Here is an 18311-nt window from a genome sequence, read left to right as displayed (position 1 = left end):
TTTGACCTACGGAGGGCGCCATGTTTTGGATGGAGGCTTGGGATGGTGACGTAGATTGTCACAGTCACTAGAAGAACACTACCGGGTTATCCAATTCCTTCTAGGCGGTGAGAATTCTAACACATGCGCACATTGGTTAAAAGCAGAGAGTACTTACTATTTGTGTTTTTATTGAGTCTTTTATTACCTTTTCATCGTCTCAAAATACTTTTTGCATGTCTTTCCCGCTCATACTTAAGCATTGTGTTTTCTTGTGGTGTCTTTAAAGCAGATCATTGATCTGTTGACAACATTATTCATTCATTCATTCATTCATTCATTTTCCATGCCGCTTTTCCTCACGAGGGTCGCGGAGGTGCCGGAGCCAATCCCAGCCAACTACGGGCAAGGCAGGGGACACCCTGAACTGGTTGCCAGCCAATTCACGTAGCATATTTAAACCACCCTTATTTGATATTACTGCTTTTAAGAATTTTCTTAAGGCATATTTAGTATGTTCGGTCAGTACGCATCCAAACAAAACAAGCTGAAAGTGCACGGTAGTACTTTGGGTGTCAAATTTGCCTCTTGTAGGACGTTTCACCAGTGTAGCGCATGTTGGCGGAACACCTTTTTTTTTTCCTACTCTCGTCTCGTCTCATCCAGTCTTTCCTGTTCATTTTGCGTTTGCTGCTCGTTTTGTGAAATATAGACACCGCTGTCATGCTCATAATTTCCCTCTCGGGTTCAAATTGAAAGGGTTGAACAGATTACATGTATATGTCGCTAGGGTCATACTCTGGAAGCACGGCAGCGTAACCGTGTGACGTCACCACCCTGCAACGTCAACAACAATGCCGACCTACTAGTTAAACTAATTTCACAAATTGTATAAAACGAATCATCAATAGGGGTTTCAATATCAAATTATTTTAACTCATAATAACGTTAATCTTTTATGAACTACAAGCCTTTCTATCCGTGGATCCCTTTGTGGAACTCACTGACACCAACTGCGACTGAATGTTCATTCGTTGCCGACCGTTCCAGTTAAAATGTATTGGATGTCTACAAGCAACAAACTAATTTAAATTCACAGCAGAAGGATGAAAACAGATGCTTGATTGTGCCATTAGGTTAGATAATACAGGGTGCAACTAGCCCAATATCGGACATTTTAAAGACCATAATGAATCAAATTTAAGACCCAATTCAAATTGATACCGGCAAAAAACGTACAAAAGATTTGAAGGAAAATTGAAGGCCCGGAATTACTTACAAAATATATTAATTTATTCCCAGCTCTTTCACACTGTGATACACATGAGCACAGAGTAATACTACTACTAGTAGTAGTACAGTAGTAAAGTAACGTCAATAGATTTTTAAGATCGTTCAAGATTGTATTTAAGACCTTAGATGAGATTTTAGGAAAATTTTAGACTTTTTAAGAACCTGCAGATGTCCTGAGGTATACACAGTGTAGATGAGATTATATGGAAAAAAGCAAAAAGTGAATCATTTTTGTTGCCGGGTCACAAGCAGCACAAGCACAAACTGGCACTACGCCTAAGCAGCAGCCACCACCTCTGTGAAACTGCAGCTCCTCCACAACTACACACAGGGTGTGCAACTACACCTAAAACCAGTGTATGACTATGTAAGAACCTGTTGTGAACGACTCTGCGCAGCTGGGCCTTAATGCTGCGCAGCAACTCCATCTTGAGGAGGTTCTGACACAGGCAATAGGTACACTTGTTGCAGGCGCACATGCAGCAGAGACGGGCGTAGCTGCAGGGGGGAAGAAGACACACGAGAATGTGTGTATGCGCATGCAACACAGACAACACGCATCAAAAATGGAAGCATGCAAAGGTGGGATAGTTGAGACCTAAAAGCAATGACAAGGTATGACAGTCCCGTTACGTTATATATAGGTATGTCCCGATCGCATATTTTTCCACCCGAGCCAGAGTCACTTAATTTTGAGAAGCTACCGATACAGAGTGCCGATCCATCGTATGTTTTTTTTTTTTTCTTTTTTAATCTTAAAACAAAAGTTCCAAACATTAGATTACTGTACTAATTCTTGTTCCTTTTTTTCCCTGGAGTATATTTTTTGTATATTTTTGGTTCTTTGGCAATGCTAATGTATTTCTGGATTCTTCTGTTACTTTTTAGCTCTTAAAAAATATTTCATTTAACCAAAACAGTGCGTTTCCATGTGCACTGCCTGACACAGCTAACATTGTATGTCCTCCAATAAAACATAAGGCTCGGTCTTTTCCTGTTTTTATATGAAGTAATTCATTTAGGTTTGTGAAACTAAAAGAAACATGCATGCATTTAACTAAACTGCACAATACATGCCGGTGTCAGGGGTCGCGTTAACCGAATATTTTCCGTCGTTGACCGGTTTTTTAAAACGGTGACGGAAAAAACGGAAGTCCATCTGTCATTTTGACAGGTTGCAATTCACACCCCAGACCACAGGGTGGCGAGTGAGCATATTAATTAGCAATTGTCTCTCTTAACGCATGACGTCGTTGGCCTTACTCGGAAAAATGTCAAGGCAACTGAGTGTCCGAACTAAGTCGTCTGTCCGAGGCAAAAGTCCAAAACCTCATGACAATAGCCTCTGAAGGAATCCCACTTGAGACACAATATTATGCACAAGCGGGCACGCAATTCAAGTCCATGCGCACCAGGAGGAAGACTGCGTTCAGGCCACAGCAGGTGAACTGTTAATTTCATTGTTCCATATGTAGCCTACCTACTGGGGCCACAGTCAGCTGTTTTTGTCACTGCAGAGAAAAAGTTACATATTCATATGCTTGATGGCACGGTGTGGATTCTGTTCGGACAGAATATTGTAGCGTCACCGGGGTCTGGCGTCGGCACCATGATTGACACATTAATGCGAGGCTCTTATTGCTGCACCCGGTGTGCCAGCGTGTCATCCAATTGGTGGACTAGATTGCCGCCTGTGTATATAGTTGCCTCTTTTTCTTTGGGGGCGGAGTTGTTGTTTTGTTGGTGTTGCTGGCGGTAAGCAGAGTAAAAACAGGGAGAAAAATACCACGACTTCCGTGTCTAATTTTTCGCCGCCAAGCAAGCATTACAATATTAATTAAAAATGAATGAAAACTAAACACTATTGAATATGTCACTATTATCATTTTAAAAATTTAAGTGACGGGTAAAAATAGATTATGACCGGATTTTTATGATCCTGTCAGTCAAAATGACAGACAACGAAAAAGTCTAGCGCAAACTCTGGCCGGTGTACAAATACCATGTAGACACCACACTTCACTTGCGCTCCAAGCTATAAGTGTAGGTTAAGCTTCCATACAGGACATACCGTATTGGCCCGAATATAAGTGGCGGTCGTCTTATATACGGGGTCTAGACATTATACCCATTCACGATGCTAGATGGTGCCAGATATCATTGAAGCGAATACTGAAGATGACTCCCCAGGCCAAAGCGAACCCCTTATGGTTAATGCAGTTATTGCAATTTTGTTGTTTTATCACAATAGATTGGTTAATTTACATTTCAAAAACCAGAAGCCATTCATTTACGAATGTGATTGCACTTTCGTTTACATATTTAAATGTTCAGATATTAAGATTTGAATGAGGAAAAATAACATGCTTTTTCCCTCAAATATATTGTTATAATTTGTTTCAATGTACTGTAATTATTTTCTGTATAAAATTAATTTGGTGTTCAAAAAGTCTTTTGTCAAACTTGAGTCTTGAAAAAGAGGGGGTCGTCTTATAATCAGGGCTGTCTTATATTCGGCCCAATACGGTATAAACAAATTTAATTGCTATAGCTTTTCCTTACATATACTGCATATCAACAGGTTGGTATAGATAAAAAATACTTCCATAGTTTCCAAGGCCGAAACGTTAACAGAAAGCACTCAACAGCATCAGGCTGTGTGCTGTGAAAGTGAATGAGCATGTGTTCCAAACTGCGTCGCATGGAGGATGCAGTGAATTGTCATGACCACAAGGTGGCAGTGATGTACTGTAAAATGTTAATTGGCTCTAAACACTGGCAACTGTAGCCAGCACAATATATATATATTTTAAATTATAATAGAGCCATAGACTTCATAAGGCTATTGACGAGACACATGGCGAGGAGCCGATTAATAGGAGGCGTATCTCCGTCAAAGCTGTCCGAGTGGAAACACAAAGAGCTTTTTATGTTGAAATTCTTGTGAATAAATGCTTAAATCCCTGAATTCTTTATAGATATGGATGTAAAACAGTCTTGACTCTTGGATAAAAGCAAAAAAATAAATAAAAAAACGTGCAGGTAGAATTTATTTTAAGTAAATGTCGAATGTTGTGGTAAGGCGGTCCCACAGTGTGACGAAGCAACACAGAGATTTTTCATTTAAATTCTTGTGCATAAATGCTGAAACCCCTCAATTCTTTATAGATATGGATGTAAAACAGTCTCGATTCTTGGTTAAAAACAAAACAAAAACAAAAAAAAACGTGCAGGTAGCATTTATATTACGTAAATATGTCGAAGGGTGATGCTAGTCCATAGCAGTTCATTTCTCCCATTGTTTTTTTTCACGTTTTAAAATGCATGCACGGTACAAAAAATAATTACTTTGAATCCTCGGACAAATCACTGCTGAGACTATCCTTCCTGTAGAGTTAGGGTACAGCTGCGGCACAGCTTTCTTACTTTTTCAACGCAATCCTTCATGTTGGTATGCGGTACAGCTTTCTTACTTTTTTTCAACTAAATCTGGCGTTACATATGCTGCGTGCGTGTTTGTGAATAGCTCCTCTTGATGTGGACGACCCCCTGCTTGAAGGGAAGCCACTGTATGTGCCCGATGTGACCTGTCAATACCATTATGAAGTCTATGATATAGCATAAATTAAAAACCCGATCCTTTTCACCCGATTCCGATCCTCTGAAAAATGGCCTGATGGGTCCGATTTCCAATAACGTGATCGGTTGAGGAGATCCCTAGTTATATTCATTTTGATGTTTTTTTTTTCCCCTCTCCAAAAATACCTAAGAAAAACTAAGGATAAGCGTTATTCATAAATAACAATCAGTAGCAATACTGACTTTAGGTAAGCCCTTTAGTTCACCTCGCTGCTTTGCAATCTCTGCTGAGCAAAATGGCCTTTGTTGTTTTGGACTTAAAACACGATGTCTGGATAGCGAAAAGTAGATTTGGAGGGCTTAGTGCAAGTTATTTGACTGTGAAAGCCAAGCTTTGAAGGAATTAAGACACCATTTAAGATTAGAACACTTTACCAAAGATTGAGCGGAAGGGCTCTGGATGAGACCAGGAGACAAAGAAACAGCATAACAGTTAAAACGCTTCCGTTACTCACGGGTACATGGCCATGGTGGTGATTCGAGTGTAGAGGTCTTTGCTGGGGGCGTTGATTGTGTTGCATGTGAACGGCTGGGGCGGGTGGAGCTTGTGTTTGCGACAAAACTCATGTGGAGAAAGGCTGTATTGCTGCCGAACTTCGTGCAGGTCCGATTTGGAGCCGATCACCACGCAAGGAGTCTTGCTGTCCATGAAGTATTGCTGCCACATGCGCAATAAGCGTTTACACTTTGAGGTTTTACACATGTTCTGAAAGTGAAAAATAAGTGTTCATACCTTAAACATTTTAGCGCAATATTCAAAAGAATAGGGATTGTTGATGTCATAGACCAGGCACACCACATCACAAGCGAGATCCGCCTCCGACATAAAGTCAAAATCTGGCATCATCTCATGGAGCTGGAAAGGATATTTCATGAAAAACAAATCACCAGGACAAAACTTTACTTGCACAAACTTCAAAATAATCATAGATTAACATTTTCCCCCACAAATCACCTCATTTCAGGATTTTCAAAACTGTCTAACATCATTTTAAAGTTTATTATAAAAACAAGCAGTACAAAAAATGATTTTTCATGATAAATAGGGTGCTTGTGATTATTAAAGTCTTCAATAAAATACATTTGACTGCATGCGTACGCCTCCTCATTTAGACAGACTCCCAAAACTCTTATTTCTGCCATTTAAAAAAAAAAAAAAAATCTAAAATTCACTTACTAGCAGGTATTTCTCTTGACCGTACACATAGGTTGTGCTGATGGCATACAGTGATTTATGGTCTTCTCTAATCCGCCTCTGTCGCTACGGTGACAAAAACAAAGGCGATAAACACAGTTTCCTGACAATTCAAGGTTCAAGAAAAGTAAATATTTTCTCTTTACTTTCTGGGTCAACTATGTAATCACTTTCAATATTAATCAACTAACCTGGAGGTTCTTTCCTAGAAAGGCCTGTAAAAATCCACTCTTCCCGCTTGCTTGCGCCCCCAGGACATTGCACCGGAAGACGCTGCGCTGCGTCTGTTTCTTCTGTAGATCGATGCGCTTGTTGCGCGTCACTAAAAGGAAAGATGACACAAAATTTTAGTAATATTGACTCTTATCATAACTGTTGGTGTGAGATACCTGTGATGGCAGCTGCTTGAGACTCCTGCTCATAAATGATAGAGTAACCCAGGTAACCCAAATACTCCAAACTCCGCTGGACATCCAGATACGTCGTTAACCTGCATTGCAGTTGGATGAGAGTTGTTTGTTTTATTTTCTACTCGTCAAGATTTAAAACACTCACGTCCACTGGGAGAGGTATCCCTGGTATGTGATCCATCCTTGGTCATTCGTACACACAGTGTGGTTTACGTCTGGACCCCATGGCATGTAAGGGAAAACTTTGAACAGGTCCTTCACCTCCTCTGGCGACAGTGCACAATCTCTGTCCTGAAAACAAACACCTTAACGTCAGCATACATTTAACAAAATGGTAGCCTCGTGCCATCAAATACAGTGGTACCTCGAGATACAAAAGCTTCTTTATTCGAAAAATTCCTTTTAAGAAAAAAAATTCAAAGCTTTTTCGCTTCATATTCCGAAAAACGATTCATCATACAGAACATAATATGTACTGTAGCATACAGTGCTTTGGGAAAGTCTTCGGCCCCCTTGAACTTTTCAACCTTTCGCCACATTACAGCCTTCAAAGATAAAGATATAAAATGTATTTTTTTTGTCAAGAATCAACAACAGTTTGGGCACAATCATGAAGTTGGTCGAAATTTATTGGCTATTTTATACTTTTTTTAACAAATAAAAACCTGAAAAGTGGGGTGTGCAATACTATTCAGCCAATACTTTGTGGCGCCACTTTTTGTTGCAATTACAGCTGCGAGTCGTTTGGGGTCTCTATCAGTTTTGCACATCGAGAGACTGAAATTCTTGCCCATTTTTCCTTACAAAACGGCTCAACCTCAGTGAGGTTGGATGGAGAGCATTTGTGAACAGCAGTCCACAGCTCTGCCCACAGATTCTCGATTGGATTCAGGTCTGGACTTTGACTTGGCCATTCTAACACCTGGATACGTTTATTTGTGAACCATTTCATTGTAGATTTGGCTTTGTCTTTAGGATCATTGTCCTGTTGGAGTATAAATCTCCGTCCCAGTCTCAGGTCTTTTGTATACTCCAAAAGTTTTTCTTCCAGAATGGTCCCGAACTTGGCTCCATTCGTGTTCTCATCAATTTTAACGATCTTCCCTGTCCCTGCTGAAGAAAAGCAGTCCCAACCATGAGGCTGCCACCACCATGTTTGACAGTGGGGATGGTGTGTTCAGGGTGATGAGCTGTGTTGCTTTTACGCCAAACATACCGTTTTCCATTGTGGCCAAAAAGTTCGATTTTTGTTTCATCTGACCAGAGCACCTTCTATCACATGTTTGGTGTGTCTCCCAGGTGGCTTGTGTTAAACTTTTTATGGATATCTTTGATAAATGGCCTTCTTCTTGCCACTCATCCATAAAGGCCATAATTGTGCTGTGTAGAACTGATTGTTGTCGTGTGGAAACTGACTCTCGCAACTCAGCTGTAGAGCTCTGCAGTTCATCCAGAGTGCTCATAGGCCTCTTGGCTGCATCTCTGATCAGTCTTCTCCTTGTTCAGGGTGAAAGTTTCGAGGGACAGCCTGGTCTTGGTAGATTTGCAGTGGTCTGACACTCCTTCCATTTCAATATGATTGCTTACACAGTGCTCCTTGAGATGTTAAGAGCTTGGGAAATCTTTTTGTATCCAATTCCGGCTTTAAACTCCTCCACAAGAGTATCTCTGACCTTCCTGGTGTGTTCGTGATCTTCATAATGCTCTCTGCACTTTAAACAGAACCCTGAGACTATCAGAGAGCAGGTGCATTTACACAGAGACTTGATTATACATCCGGATGGATTCTATTCATCATCATCAGTCATTTAGGAAAACATTGGATCATTCAGAGATCCTCACTGAACTTCTGGAGTGAGTTTGCTGCACTGAAAGTAAAGGAGCTGAATAATATTGCACACCCCAAGTTTCAGGTTTTATTTGTTAAAAAAAAAAAAAAAAGAAAATATCGAATAAATTTCATTCCACTTCACGATTGTGTTCCAATTGTTGTTGATTCTTGACAAAAAATTGAAATTTTATATCTTTATGTTTGAAGGCTGAAATTGGCCAAAGGTTTAAAAGTTCAAGGGGGGCGAACACTTTCGCAAGGCACTGTAGATCATTCCTGCTCGCAGCAATGCAATAATGTAACTACGTTTGCCTATAAATGTAAACGAACAAATTAAACATCACAATGTGCTACACGATGCTCATGAATATGAAAGAATATAACTTACAAGCGATGCTTTATCAAGGCACAAACAGCGAGATGAAATAGCAAGAACTAAAAAATACAATGGCTGCCCAAGTTAGCTCATCTTTTAGCACTCCGTGCTTGCTACGAGCTAGATTTGTCAAGTAATAACGTGTGTAGAATGAGTAAGAACCTAACAAACTAGCTACACATAAGTGCCACTAGGGGGGTGACAAAGCATTACAAATAAAGACAGACAATCAGAGCACATGACAGCAAATGTAATGTGGTTTTAGTATAGGTTGGAACTAATTAGGCGATTTACATGTAAAGCACGATTCATTATACAAAATATTCATGATAAGAAAGCCACTCTGGAATGAATCAATTTCAGGATAAGGAATGAATTATCTATATCTATATCTATATATATATATATATATATATATATATATATATATATATATATATATATATATATATATATACACACACACACTGGGGAGAACAAGTATTTGATACACTGCCAGTGGGTTTTCCCATTGGCACTGTATCAAATTCTTGTTCTCCCCACTGTATATATATTTTTTTAATAGCTCTGTTGCACCATCAATTCAACTTACTTTGTCATGCTTGTCAAATACGCTTTGAAGGAAGAGGTAAGCGTTGTGGTTTAGTTCTGTGGTGCAGTCAGGAGGGATCTTGACTCTAGGAGAGGTTGAAACATTATAAATCAATGACCGGTGTTTGAGAAAATGAAGGTTTGAGATTTTCTAGTGCTTACACGGGGAAGAGATATTCCTGTGTGAGCTCCAGGTCATCATCATAACCAAACCTCCTGAGCACAGTCCAGGTGGTCTCGTGTCGACCGCGCTGTATGAAAAGGGTGTGCAGGAACAAGAAGCCTGAACAAAGGAGATGGGAGTCAGCAAACCATGTCGCGTATTTTTTGGACGATAAGCTGCTACATTTTTCCTCTCCATTTCAACACTGCGGCGTTGATAACAAAGCAGTTCATTTCTGGATTATTATGAGTGAACTTGCATAATACTTCTTTGCTTGGCGGCCTGGAACATCATGGTGACGCTTCCATTCTGGGTGCCGTCAAGGTTTATCTATTAGCGCGAAGGGTCCTTTTTTCAATCAACACCGAGTTTCCGAGTAATTTACCAAGCAATTTTATTGAATTCGGCACTGTCCGATGCAAGATAGGAAGTGGACATAAAAGATGTGAAGTGGATTTTACTTCTACTCCATTGTAATTGAAGCAACCTGGTTAATTGTGAGTAATTGTTGTAGTCATTTCAGACAGTCTTTCTATTTAACATCTTTCTATATACCGGTAAATATCACATTTTACAACATGAACACCTGTGGCTTAAATATGTAGGTTTTTTCCAAAATCTTGTGATTTTTTTGCTTTGTGGATTATAGTCTAGCGCATTATCTTCATAAATTAATGGAAATAATGCATTTTCTTTCATATTAGAAAAAACTGAAATGATATCGAACCTTTAAGTGTGAGACCATTGTCCTTGACTCCATCAGCCATGTTTCTTCTTACTACATTTTTAACATCCTCTAAAGCCTGGGATGCCAGTGGTGTGTTAAAACAGGTTCTCTGCACATACAAAATTAATATATAAAAAATCAGCATAATAAATAATGCAGCAATTTGGAATTTAACAATTTGCCCACACGTATCAAGAAGTTGCACATAAACACATACTATTTAGTGTTGTGTATAGTAAAAACTGTTACCTGAAAGAAGTTGAGCTCGTTGTCATTCAAAATGCCATCATTGTCCAGGTCAGACACTTTGAAGATTCGAGTTAAAGCCTTAATGCAGGAAGGCTTCAGCTGTATGAAAAATAAACGATATTATGAGTTTATATGTCAAAATTAGGCAGCAAAATATCTTCAGCAGCTAATTTCATCATTCTCAGAAAACAAATCTCACCTCCTTCTCTTCTGGACAGTACAGAGGTCCTGTAGGATGTAGAACTGCCTTCTGGGCATAGTAGAAAAGCTCTGAGATGTTCTTCAGATTTTTGGCAGAGCACTAAGAGGAAACGGAGGGCACACAGGTGGTTGATTGATATTTTAAAATTCTTGCTTTACATTTTCACATTCCGTATTTTCCGCATTATCAGGCACATCGGAGTATAAGGCGCACCTTAAAGGAATGGCCCATTTTAAAAAGATTTCCATACATGGGGCGCACCACATTATAAGTAGGATTGGGCATCGTTTGAAATTGAACGATTCCGGTTCCGATTCAATGTTTCGATTTCGGTGCTGAACGATTCTCGATTCAGATTCTTTTAAGAGGCAGGGTAAAAAATAGAGGTAGGGTCAAAAAATTTAAAGTTTAAAAATGTATTAGTTTAAATTAATGTTTTAACTTCTGGATTTTTTTTAAGTGATATGAATTTACAATTAATTATTATTTAATTATTTATTATTATCTATTATTAATACAATTAATACAAAAATTATAAATTATATGAACTTCTCACAGGGCTATTTTTAACTTCTGTGAACTTGAATGTGATGAAGTTTCTTTCCAAAGGAGTGCACTTTCACAAAGATGATTATTTTTAAAACACTCACAGAGAAAACATTTACCCATATTCTTTTGCCATTCATTTACCTTAGCTGGGAGCTACAACGAAGCATTAGTATAAATTCTTCTATTGAGTATAATTTGAAGCTCTTTTAATACTGTTGATTTTAATGGAGGCATCTACTGCTTTAAGATGGCGGCTGTTTACTAACGCCAGCAAGTCGGTCATTTCGCATCTAGTTCTATATACATGCGATATCGACCATAGCCCGCCGTAATAATACGACTTATTTTCGTGCTATTTTCCATTCATCCATCATATACTGCTTAATCTGGGGTCGGATCGCGGATACAGCAGAAAACAGACGTAATTTATTGTTTTACTTACTTTTCTGACTGGTTAAAGGAACGGCGCAGAACTCAGTTATGCTACTCGGCACTTGTATTCCATGAAGCAGGAGGTGTTTGATCATATTGGTCGTGCAGTCACCTTTGCATGATATAGTTTTATTGCAAGTGTTGCACAGAGCTGACTGGTCTTATTTTTTTGTAAAGTTGAGCCAAACTTTTGACCGCTGCCGCACCGTGTCCATGGTTGTAATCAAGTTGCAGTGCACAAACACACGCTTCTTATGACTTTTTTTTTTTTTTTTCCCGCTCGGCGGTCACGGCATCGAAATATGGAATCAAAATTTTAAATCTGAACGGTTCCGGGGGCATCGGAGTGTTAGAAACGGGTCCCATCGATGCCCAACCCTAATTATAAGGCGCAGTAGTAGTAGTAGGGGTTAGGGTTGGATTATGCATACCACTAGATGTGGCTGTGCTAAAGGGAATTTCATGCCATGATTAACCAATATTGATCCAGATATAAAGCTATTATAAGGCGCACTGTCAGCTTTCGACAAAATTAAAGTGTTTTAGGTGCGCCTTATAGTGCGGAAAATACGGTAATCATTTTTCCATCCTCATAACTAACTGGTAATAAAAAAGCAGGCATTGCCAACCCGTGCTGCACATGAATGCCACATGATATGGGAGTGTACAAACTAAATCCACTCGTACGTGTGCATACTCACATCCTCCCTAGTGTAACATTAGCTCTGTATGACAGCCGTGTCATAAAAGGGGGGAGAAGAAATCCATTACAGACACCCAACAGGCTGAATTCCTTCATGACAGCAATGCACTTGAACGCTGCTGGCCGGGTCACTGGTCAGTCAGTGATATGAATGGTTGCGTGTAAAAGAGGTCAGTGGCATAGGGGGCAACTGATGGGGGGCCTGACATATATTTGTAGCGCTCTCAAGTGCAGTGGGTTTCGGTTGCCTTGACATGCATGAACACCACAAATCAGTTTGCACAGCAGCACAAAAATACGTCGCCATGCTGCAAATGAAGGCACATCCAATTATCATTTACCATTCTACTACTATTTGGCCTAGAAAAGTTGTCTTTCATTCAAATATAACTCTAAATACCACTTCAGAACTGTATATGTTCATGATAAAGCGGTGCATTCTGACTCACATATCACAAACGGACCCCTGCACTTAAGAGTTAAGTGTGAGGGTTGTCTAGCACAGGGGTCGCCAACCTTTTTTGCACCACGGACCGGTGTGATTTGGGTCTGTTTTTTCACGGACCAGTGTCCTGTCAAATTTTGCACCCTTATAAAATTTTGCTCCCAAAGCTTTTGTGGCGGTGAAAAAAGCCCTCTTTTATATTCAATTGGACTGTCAATGTTATCCAATGGTGCTAAAAAACTATTTACATCATAAACATACATGTGCAAAACGGAAATGGCGTAAATTAATGCTTAACGACACGGCGAAGTCGTTAAGTGATACGGCTACGTGCAGTTGTTGTGTGCACCTAACATGGCAAACGTAAATTAATATTTCTTTCTTTAAAGAAAGTTTGTAGTGTGTACTTTGGAATCGCTGCATTCGTGGTGCTTTTTAACGTTACGCGCATGCCAACCCTTGTTTCGTTGAGACGAGATGGTCCCGAGATGGGAGAGTGAGAGAGGCTAGCATAACAAATACACGATGTTGGAAATTGTAGCACAGTTTTCAGCGCGCGCCTAGCGATGTCAGGATATTCCGAAATTACTTTAATCCAGAACTTCGGTAGAGTTGTTGTCTCAAATGTACGTTTAAGGTCGCCGTGATTTGCGATCTCTACAAGCTGATATTCCTGTTGCACAGACATGCTCAAATGTCTCGGTTTATTCACATACGGGTCACAAATTCACTCCTTCGCAGTTCGTGGGTCTTTAGTGATTGGGAAGTAGCATAAATTTTGTTTTCTTTGAGGTTGTAGACACATCTTCTGGCTCGTCAGGTTCCCTTTTCCCCGTAAAATGTCTGTCGAAAGACGTCTGTTATTCAGTCATTCTAGTGTGGGGGCTAATTATTTCCGGGAAGAAATGTGATTGGCAACAACCTACGTCATACGTTATTATCGAGTCCAAGCGCGCATAGATATACAAAACGAGATTTAGTGCTAACAGCCCAATCAATGCATTTCTATGACGACCTCCTATCCTGTAGTTGTATATCTAGAGTAGACAGGGATATTGGTGTTAAGCGGCACAGGCCAAAGTCAATTGGCCAGAATGCAGTTGTTAATAAATTATTTATTATTTCTGCGCGGCCCGGTACCAAATGCGCCACGGACCGGTACCGGTTTGCGGCCCGGTCGTTGGGGACCCCTGGTCTAGCATGTCACCAGACTTGAATACGCCAGTCTATTAATGTTACCTTACCTCCACGCACGTCTCAATGTCCTGGTATTGATTCATGATAGGCAGTATAGTCTCCATGCTACTGTGCTCCACCAGGTCAGACTTGTTGCCCACTAGTATCAATGGCACCCTATAAAGAAAAAAAAATCATAAGCATCAAAATGCCACAAGTGACCACAAATGATTTGGTATTAGATAAAACGATTTTGCACACGTTTTCAAACAAGGTAAATACAAAAATACAACAAGCACACCTGCTGTCTTTGTCTATCCTGTCATTGATTAGAGGAATCCAATGACTTGTCACCTGGGAGAGATGAGCACAACATTCACAATACTCAAGTCAAATCATACTACACTCAAGGGTAACGTTGTAGTTTAGATACACAATCACATGCATCCCGAAAAAAAATCAGCATTCAAATATTTAACGCCAAATTAAAGATGAAAAATTTCATGAATAAATGCTCTTGTATTTTGTCTCTTTGTAAATATATCACTTATCATGCAATTCCATTGACAGAGAAACACCCAAGCTAAATCAACAATAGCCTAGGGCGTAAACTTGATCACCTTTTCAATTGACTTCTTGTTGTTGACAGAGTACACTATGCAGATAACATTTGCCTGCAATGGGAAATAGTCCAAATTAGCTTCTCATTTAAAAAGGAAAGAAAAAAACACTGCAACTATTAAACAAAAATAGGATAATAAAAACTGAACCAACTTTAGAGATTTCTTGATATAGTTGCTCATCTGACTGCTCAGCCTCTGCAAAATATAAAATAAATAAAATGTTTTAAATGTCAATAGTTGTAATACAGTATTATGACTATATTGACTGCATATTATAAACCAGGGGTGGCAAGAGAAAATATGCAAACTCTACACGGAAAGGGCCCGTGCCAACATTCAAAACCCGGATGTGCTACCTATGCGCTCTCTGTACAGTCATTAACAATATAGAGTACCTGAATAATCCACAATATGTGTCGGCACCCTCTCTGGGGTGACATCGGCAGGGATGGTGATCTCCTCAGCTCGCAGAGGAACCTGATGCATAGAACCTCATTATAAGCAAAACATTCCCCAACTCAATTAATTTAACTGAACCTGGATTTGCATGTTCTATGAACATCACCTCATCAGGAAACTCCTCACTGACGAGAGACATGATCAATGATGTCTTGCCCACCTTGGCTGCAGGTACAGAATAAAAACATTGACCAAGATTAATACATCACACATCTATAACAAATAAAGCATCTCTATTTTGTATTTGTATTTGTATTTGTATTTATTTTGATCTCCATTAGTTGTAACAGGTACATCTACTCTTCCTGGAGTCAATTCAGCCTGCTCCGTTCAAACATTTACACCAGTGCTTGCCTCACCAACCAAAATGCATACGGAAAAAATAACAATAAAAAATCCCACACCCACCCCCTCCCCTCCCTCCCTATCCATACACTCACACACACACCCCTACATATAAATGCACATATAGTACAGACATACACATTACATATATCTCTATACCTATCTATATACTACATGCATGTACATGTACAGAAAAGACCCAGTCTTTGTTTTCCTGACGTTCATTGACGTTATCTGGCTCATGGCGGTTAGTTATTTCGTTTCAGAATTCATTACTAATTAAATGTCTCTTCAGAAGGAACTTAAACTGATTTTTACTGTCTGCAGAAATAATTTCAATTGGCACAGTGTTCCAGCCCAACATCGCTCTATACATGACTGAACTTTTTCCATGGTTTGTTTTGACATGAGGCAAAATGAATCTACCCCCCATGGCATGACGGGTCTCATGTTGATGTTCATCAGAACTTCGATATAATTTTTGGAAAAGTACCTTTGGAATTTTAGTCGTAACTATATTTCTCGTAAAAGTAAGCAATGAAGCCGTAAATCTGTCTTTAACTTTTAACCAGGACAATGTGTTGTGCATCCAGTTTACGTTAGTTCTGAGTGAACAACGAAGCACACACCGAGCTGCTCTATTTTGGACAGTTTGTAAAGTTGTTATATGAGTTATAGCGGCACATGACCAAATATCAGAGCAGTAATCTAAGTGTGACAACACAAGTGTCTTTGTCACATCTGCTCTCATATTAAGAGGCAGCATCTGGGAACATCTTCTTACCATTGAAAGACTTTGACCCATTCTGCGAAGTACTTTACGAATATGTTCTGACCAAGATAGTTTATTGTCAATCTCCACACCAAGAAGTTTAGTCACCTGTACCTGCTCAACACTAGTGTTTTTGACAACTAGATGTAGTTTGGGTTCAGTTAAAAGACTAGGTTTGGTTCCAAAGACAATACTTTTTGTCTTGTCCACATTTAGTACTAGTTTGTTAGTCATAACCCAATCAGAAACATATTTTAACTCTTCCATCAAAACATTTTGAATTTCTTCGACTGTAGTTTGTGATGAATAAATTGTTGAGTCATCTGCGTACATGGCTATTTTTGCTTTTTTTAACACCAATGGCAGGTCATTAGTATATATAGAGAACAGGAGTGGTCCCAGGCAGCTTCCCTGTGGTATACCACAGTGAACATTTTTCCAGTCCGATAAGCTCCCATTAAAAAAGACAGCTTGCCTCCTGTTTTCAAGATAACTCTTAAGCCAGAGTAGTGCTGCTTGACCAAAGCCATAACATTGCATTTTTTTTAACAGGAGGTTGTGATCAATAAGATCAAAAGCTGAGCTAAAATCCAGCAGTACCGCTCCTGCCAGCCTTCTGTTATCTAATGCCGTTAGCCAATCATTTGTCATCTGTGCCAACGCTGTAGCGGTTGAATGCCCTGCTCTGTACGCATGTTGGAAATCTGTATTTAGATTATTATCTGAGAAATATTCTTGAATTTGGTCAAAGACAATCCTTTCCATAATTTTACTCAGAGCAGGCAACAGACTGACCGGTCTACTATTAGGACCACAGAAAGGTAAGGCTGCACTTTTTTGTAATGGCACAATTTTAGCTGTTTTCCAAGCATTTGGATAAACTCGCTTATTAAAAGTCAGGTTTAGAATGTGAGTAATGGGAACTGCAATGAGGCTTGCAGCAAGTTTCAACAATTTTGGATCAATATTATCTACACCTGATGGCTTTTCTTTACATTCCAATAATAATTTTTCTACCTGGCTAATAGTAACATTAACAAATTCAAAGTTGCAAGTTTTCCCTTCCATAATACAATTCCTTATGAGAAGCTCTGCTTTTGAGTTATTAGTTTCTCCCATGTCCTCTCTTAACCTACCAATTTTATTACAAAAATAATTGTTTAAGTGATTGGCTATAACCATTGGCTTTGTGATAAACTGACCCCCTAATTCCATAAATGATGGAGTGGATTTAACGTTCCTTCCCAGCATACTATTCAGAATGCTCCATAATTTTTTGTTGTCATGTTTTCCATTTATAATCAAATTGTTATAGTACACCTTCTTTTTCTTTTTATTTAATTTAGTAACATAGTTTCTAAGTTTCCTATTGTCTCTATGAGGAAAAAAAAAACAGTCAGATGTTTAGTAAATGCCAGTGTAACGACACCAATACAGGAAATCACATATCTAAACATACTATGTTAAAAAAAAACAGTGCCAGTTTTGAAGAAAGTATTTAAAGGTACTAGAACAGAACTTCACAAGTCTGAGTCGATTAGTTTGGATTTATGAGTTGTCTCAATTTGTGAGAGCGAAGTCTACGCGTTGCTGTAGTAACATTGAACTCCTCCAGTGTAATAATGGCATGATGTGGCGATATATTTTTAAGATTTTCCTTTTAGAGCTGCTACACACTGGAGTACTCAAGTGCTAGCCATTAGCCTCCTAGCATCCACACACGTTAAGCGGATAAAGCGCTTTGCAGCCGAGCCACATTGCAGACACTCGCTACTTACGTTCCCCAACAAGAAGTATCCTCACGTCCTTTCTCATGTTTAAATGGACTTTTCTCCAGACTTAACGCCAGTCTACTGCTTCATGAAGTCCCACTTTGAATGTCACTTCTTCTGCAGTTTGTCTCCTGTCAGGCCCAGCTCCTGTCAAACTAGGCGCCTTGTAGGACAAAACGGACGGTCGTTTTTCCGTGTCGCTCTCAGCGTTCTTCGCGCCTTTCGTCACAGCGAGCACTTTCTTAGCTCAGTGGCATCGCATTTTAAAAATAGCCGACAGCTCTGCGCCACGGTTTTTGGATGGAATTCACGTCCGTGGCGGTTCCATAGCATTTCGCAGTTGTTTCATGAGCACGCCTGACCTCCACTACCCGGCAAGT

General features: G+C 39.5%; 1 protein-coding gene across 2 annotated transcripts in view; it reads right to left on the bottom strand.

Annotated features, from left to right (window-relative positions):
* The window catches only part of LOC130904542 (mitochondrial Rho GTPase 1-A), a 22575-nt gene extending 4264 nt beyond the window's left edge, over positions 1 to 18311 (bottom strand). The window contains exons 1-19 of one of the 2 annotated variants that reach the window (XM_057817378.1): positions 17938 to 18311; positions 15149 to 15207; positions 14979 to 15060; positions 14735 to 14778; positions 14581 to 14634; positions 14262 to 14314; positions 14029 to 14137; positions 10653 to 10754; positions 10454 to 10552; positions 10205 to 10313; positions 9477 to 9597; positions 9316 to 9400; positions 6662 to 6807; positions 6496 to 6596; positions 6298 to 6428; positions 6089 to 6172; positions 5645 to 5767; positions 5367 to 5569; positions 1648 to 1770 (exon numbers count right to left, since the gene is read on the bottom strand). In XM_057817378.1, coding sequence (XP_057673361.1) covers positions 1648 to 1770; positions 5367 to 5569; positions 5645 to 5767; positions 6089 to 6172; positions 6298 to 6428; positions 6496 to 6596; positions 6662 to 6807; positions 9316 to 9400; positions 9477 to 9597; positions 10205 to 10313; positions 10454 to 10552; positions 10653 to 10754; positions 14029 to 14137; positions 14262 to 14314; positions 14581 to 14634; positions 14735 to 14778; positions 14979 to 15060; positions 15149 to 15207; positions 17938 to 17974 — 1865 coding nt within the window. In that variant the 5' untranslated portion in view covers positions 17975 to 18311. The remainder of the gene's footprint in view (positions 1 to 1647; positions 1771 to 5366; positions 5570 to 5644; positions 5768 to 6088; positions 6173 to 6297; positions 6429 to 6495; positions 6597 to 6661; positions 6808 to 9315; positions 9401 to 9476; positions 9598 to 10204; positions 10314 to 10453; positions 10553 to 10652; positions 10755 to 14028; positions 14138 to 14261; positions 14315 to 14580; positions 14635 to 14734; positions 14779 to 14978; positions 15061 to 15148; positions 15208 to 17937) is intronic. The other variant, XM_057817379.1, reaches the window with a different exon arrangement.

Source organism: Corythoichthys intestinalis, chromosome 16 (genome assembly GCF_030265065.1).
Source record: "Corythoichthys intestinalis isolate RoL2023-P3 chromosome 16, ASM3026506v1, whole genome shotgun sequence".
NCBI classification, from domain to species: domain Eukaryota; kingdom Metazoa; phylum Chordata; class Actinopteri; order Syngnathiformes; family Syngnathidae; genus Corythoichthys; species Corythoichthys intestinalis.
This window is presented reverse-complemented; position numbering and strand designations above follow the sequence as displayed.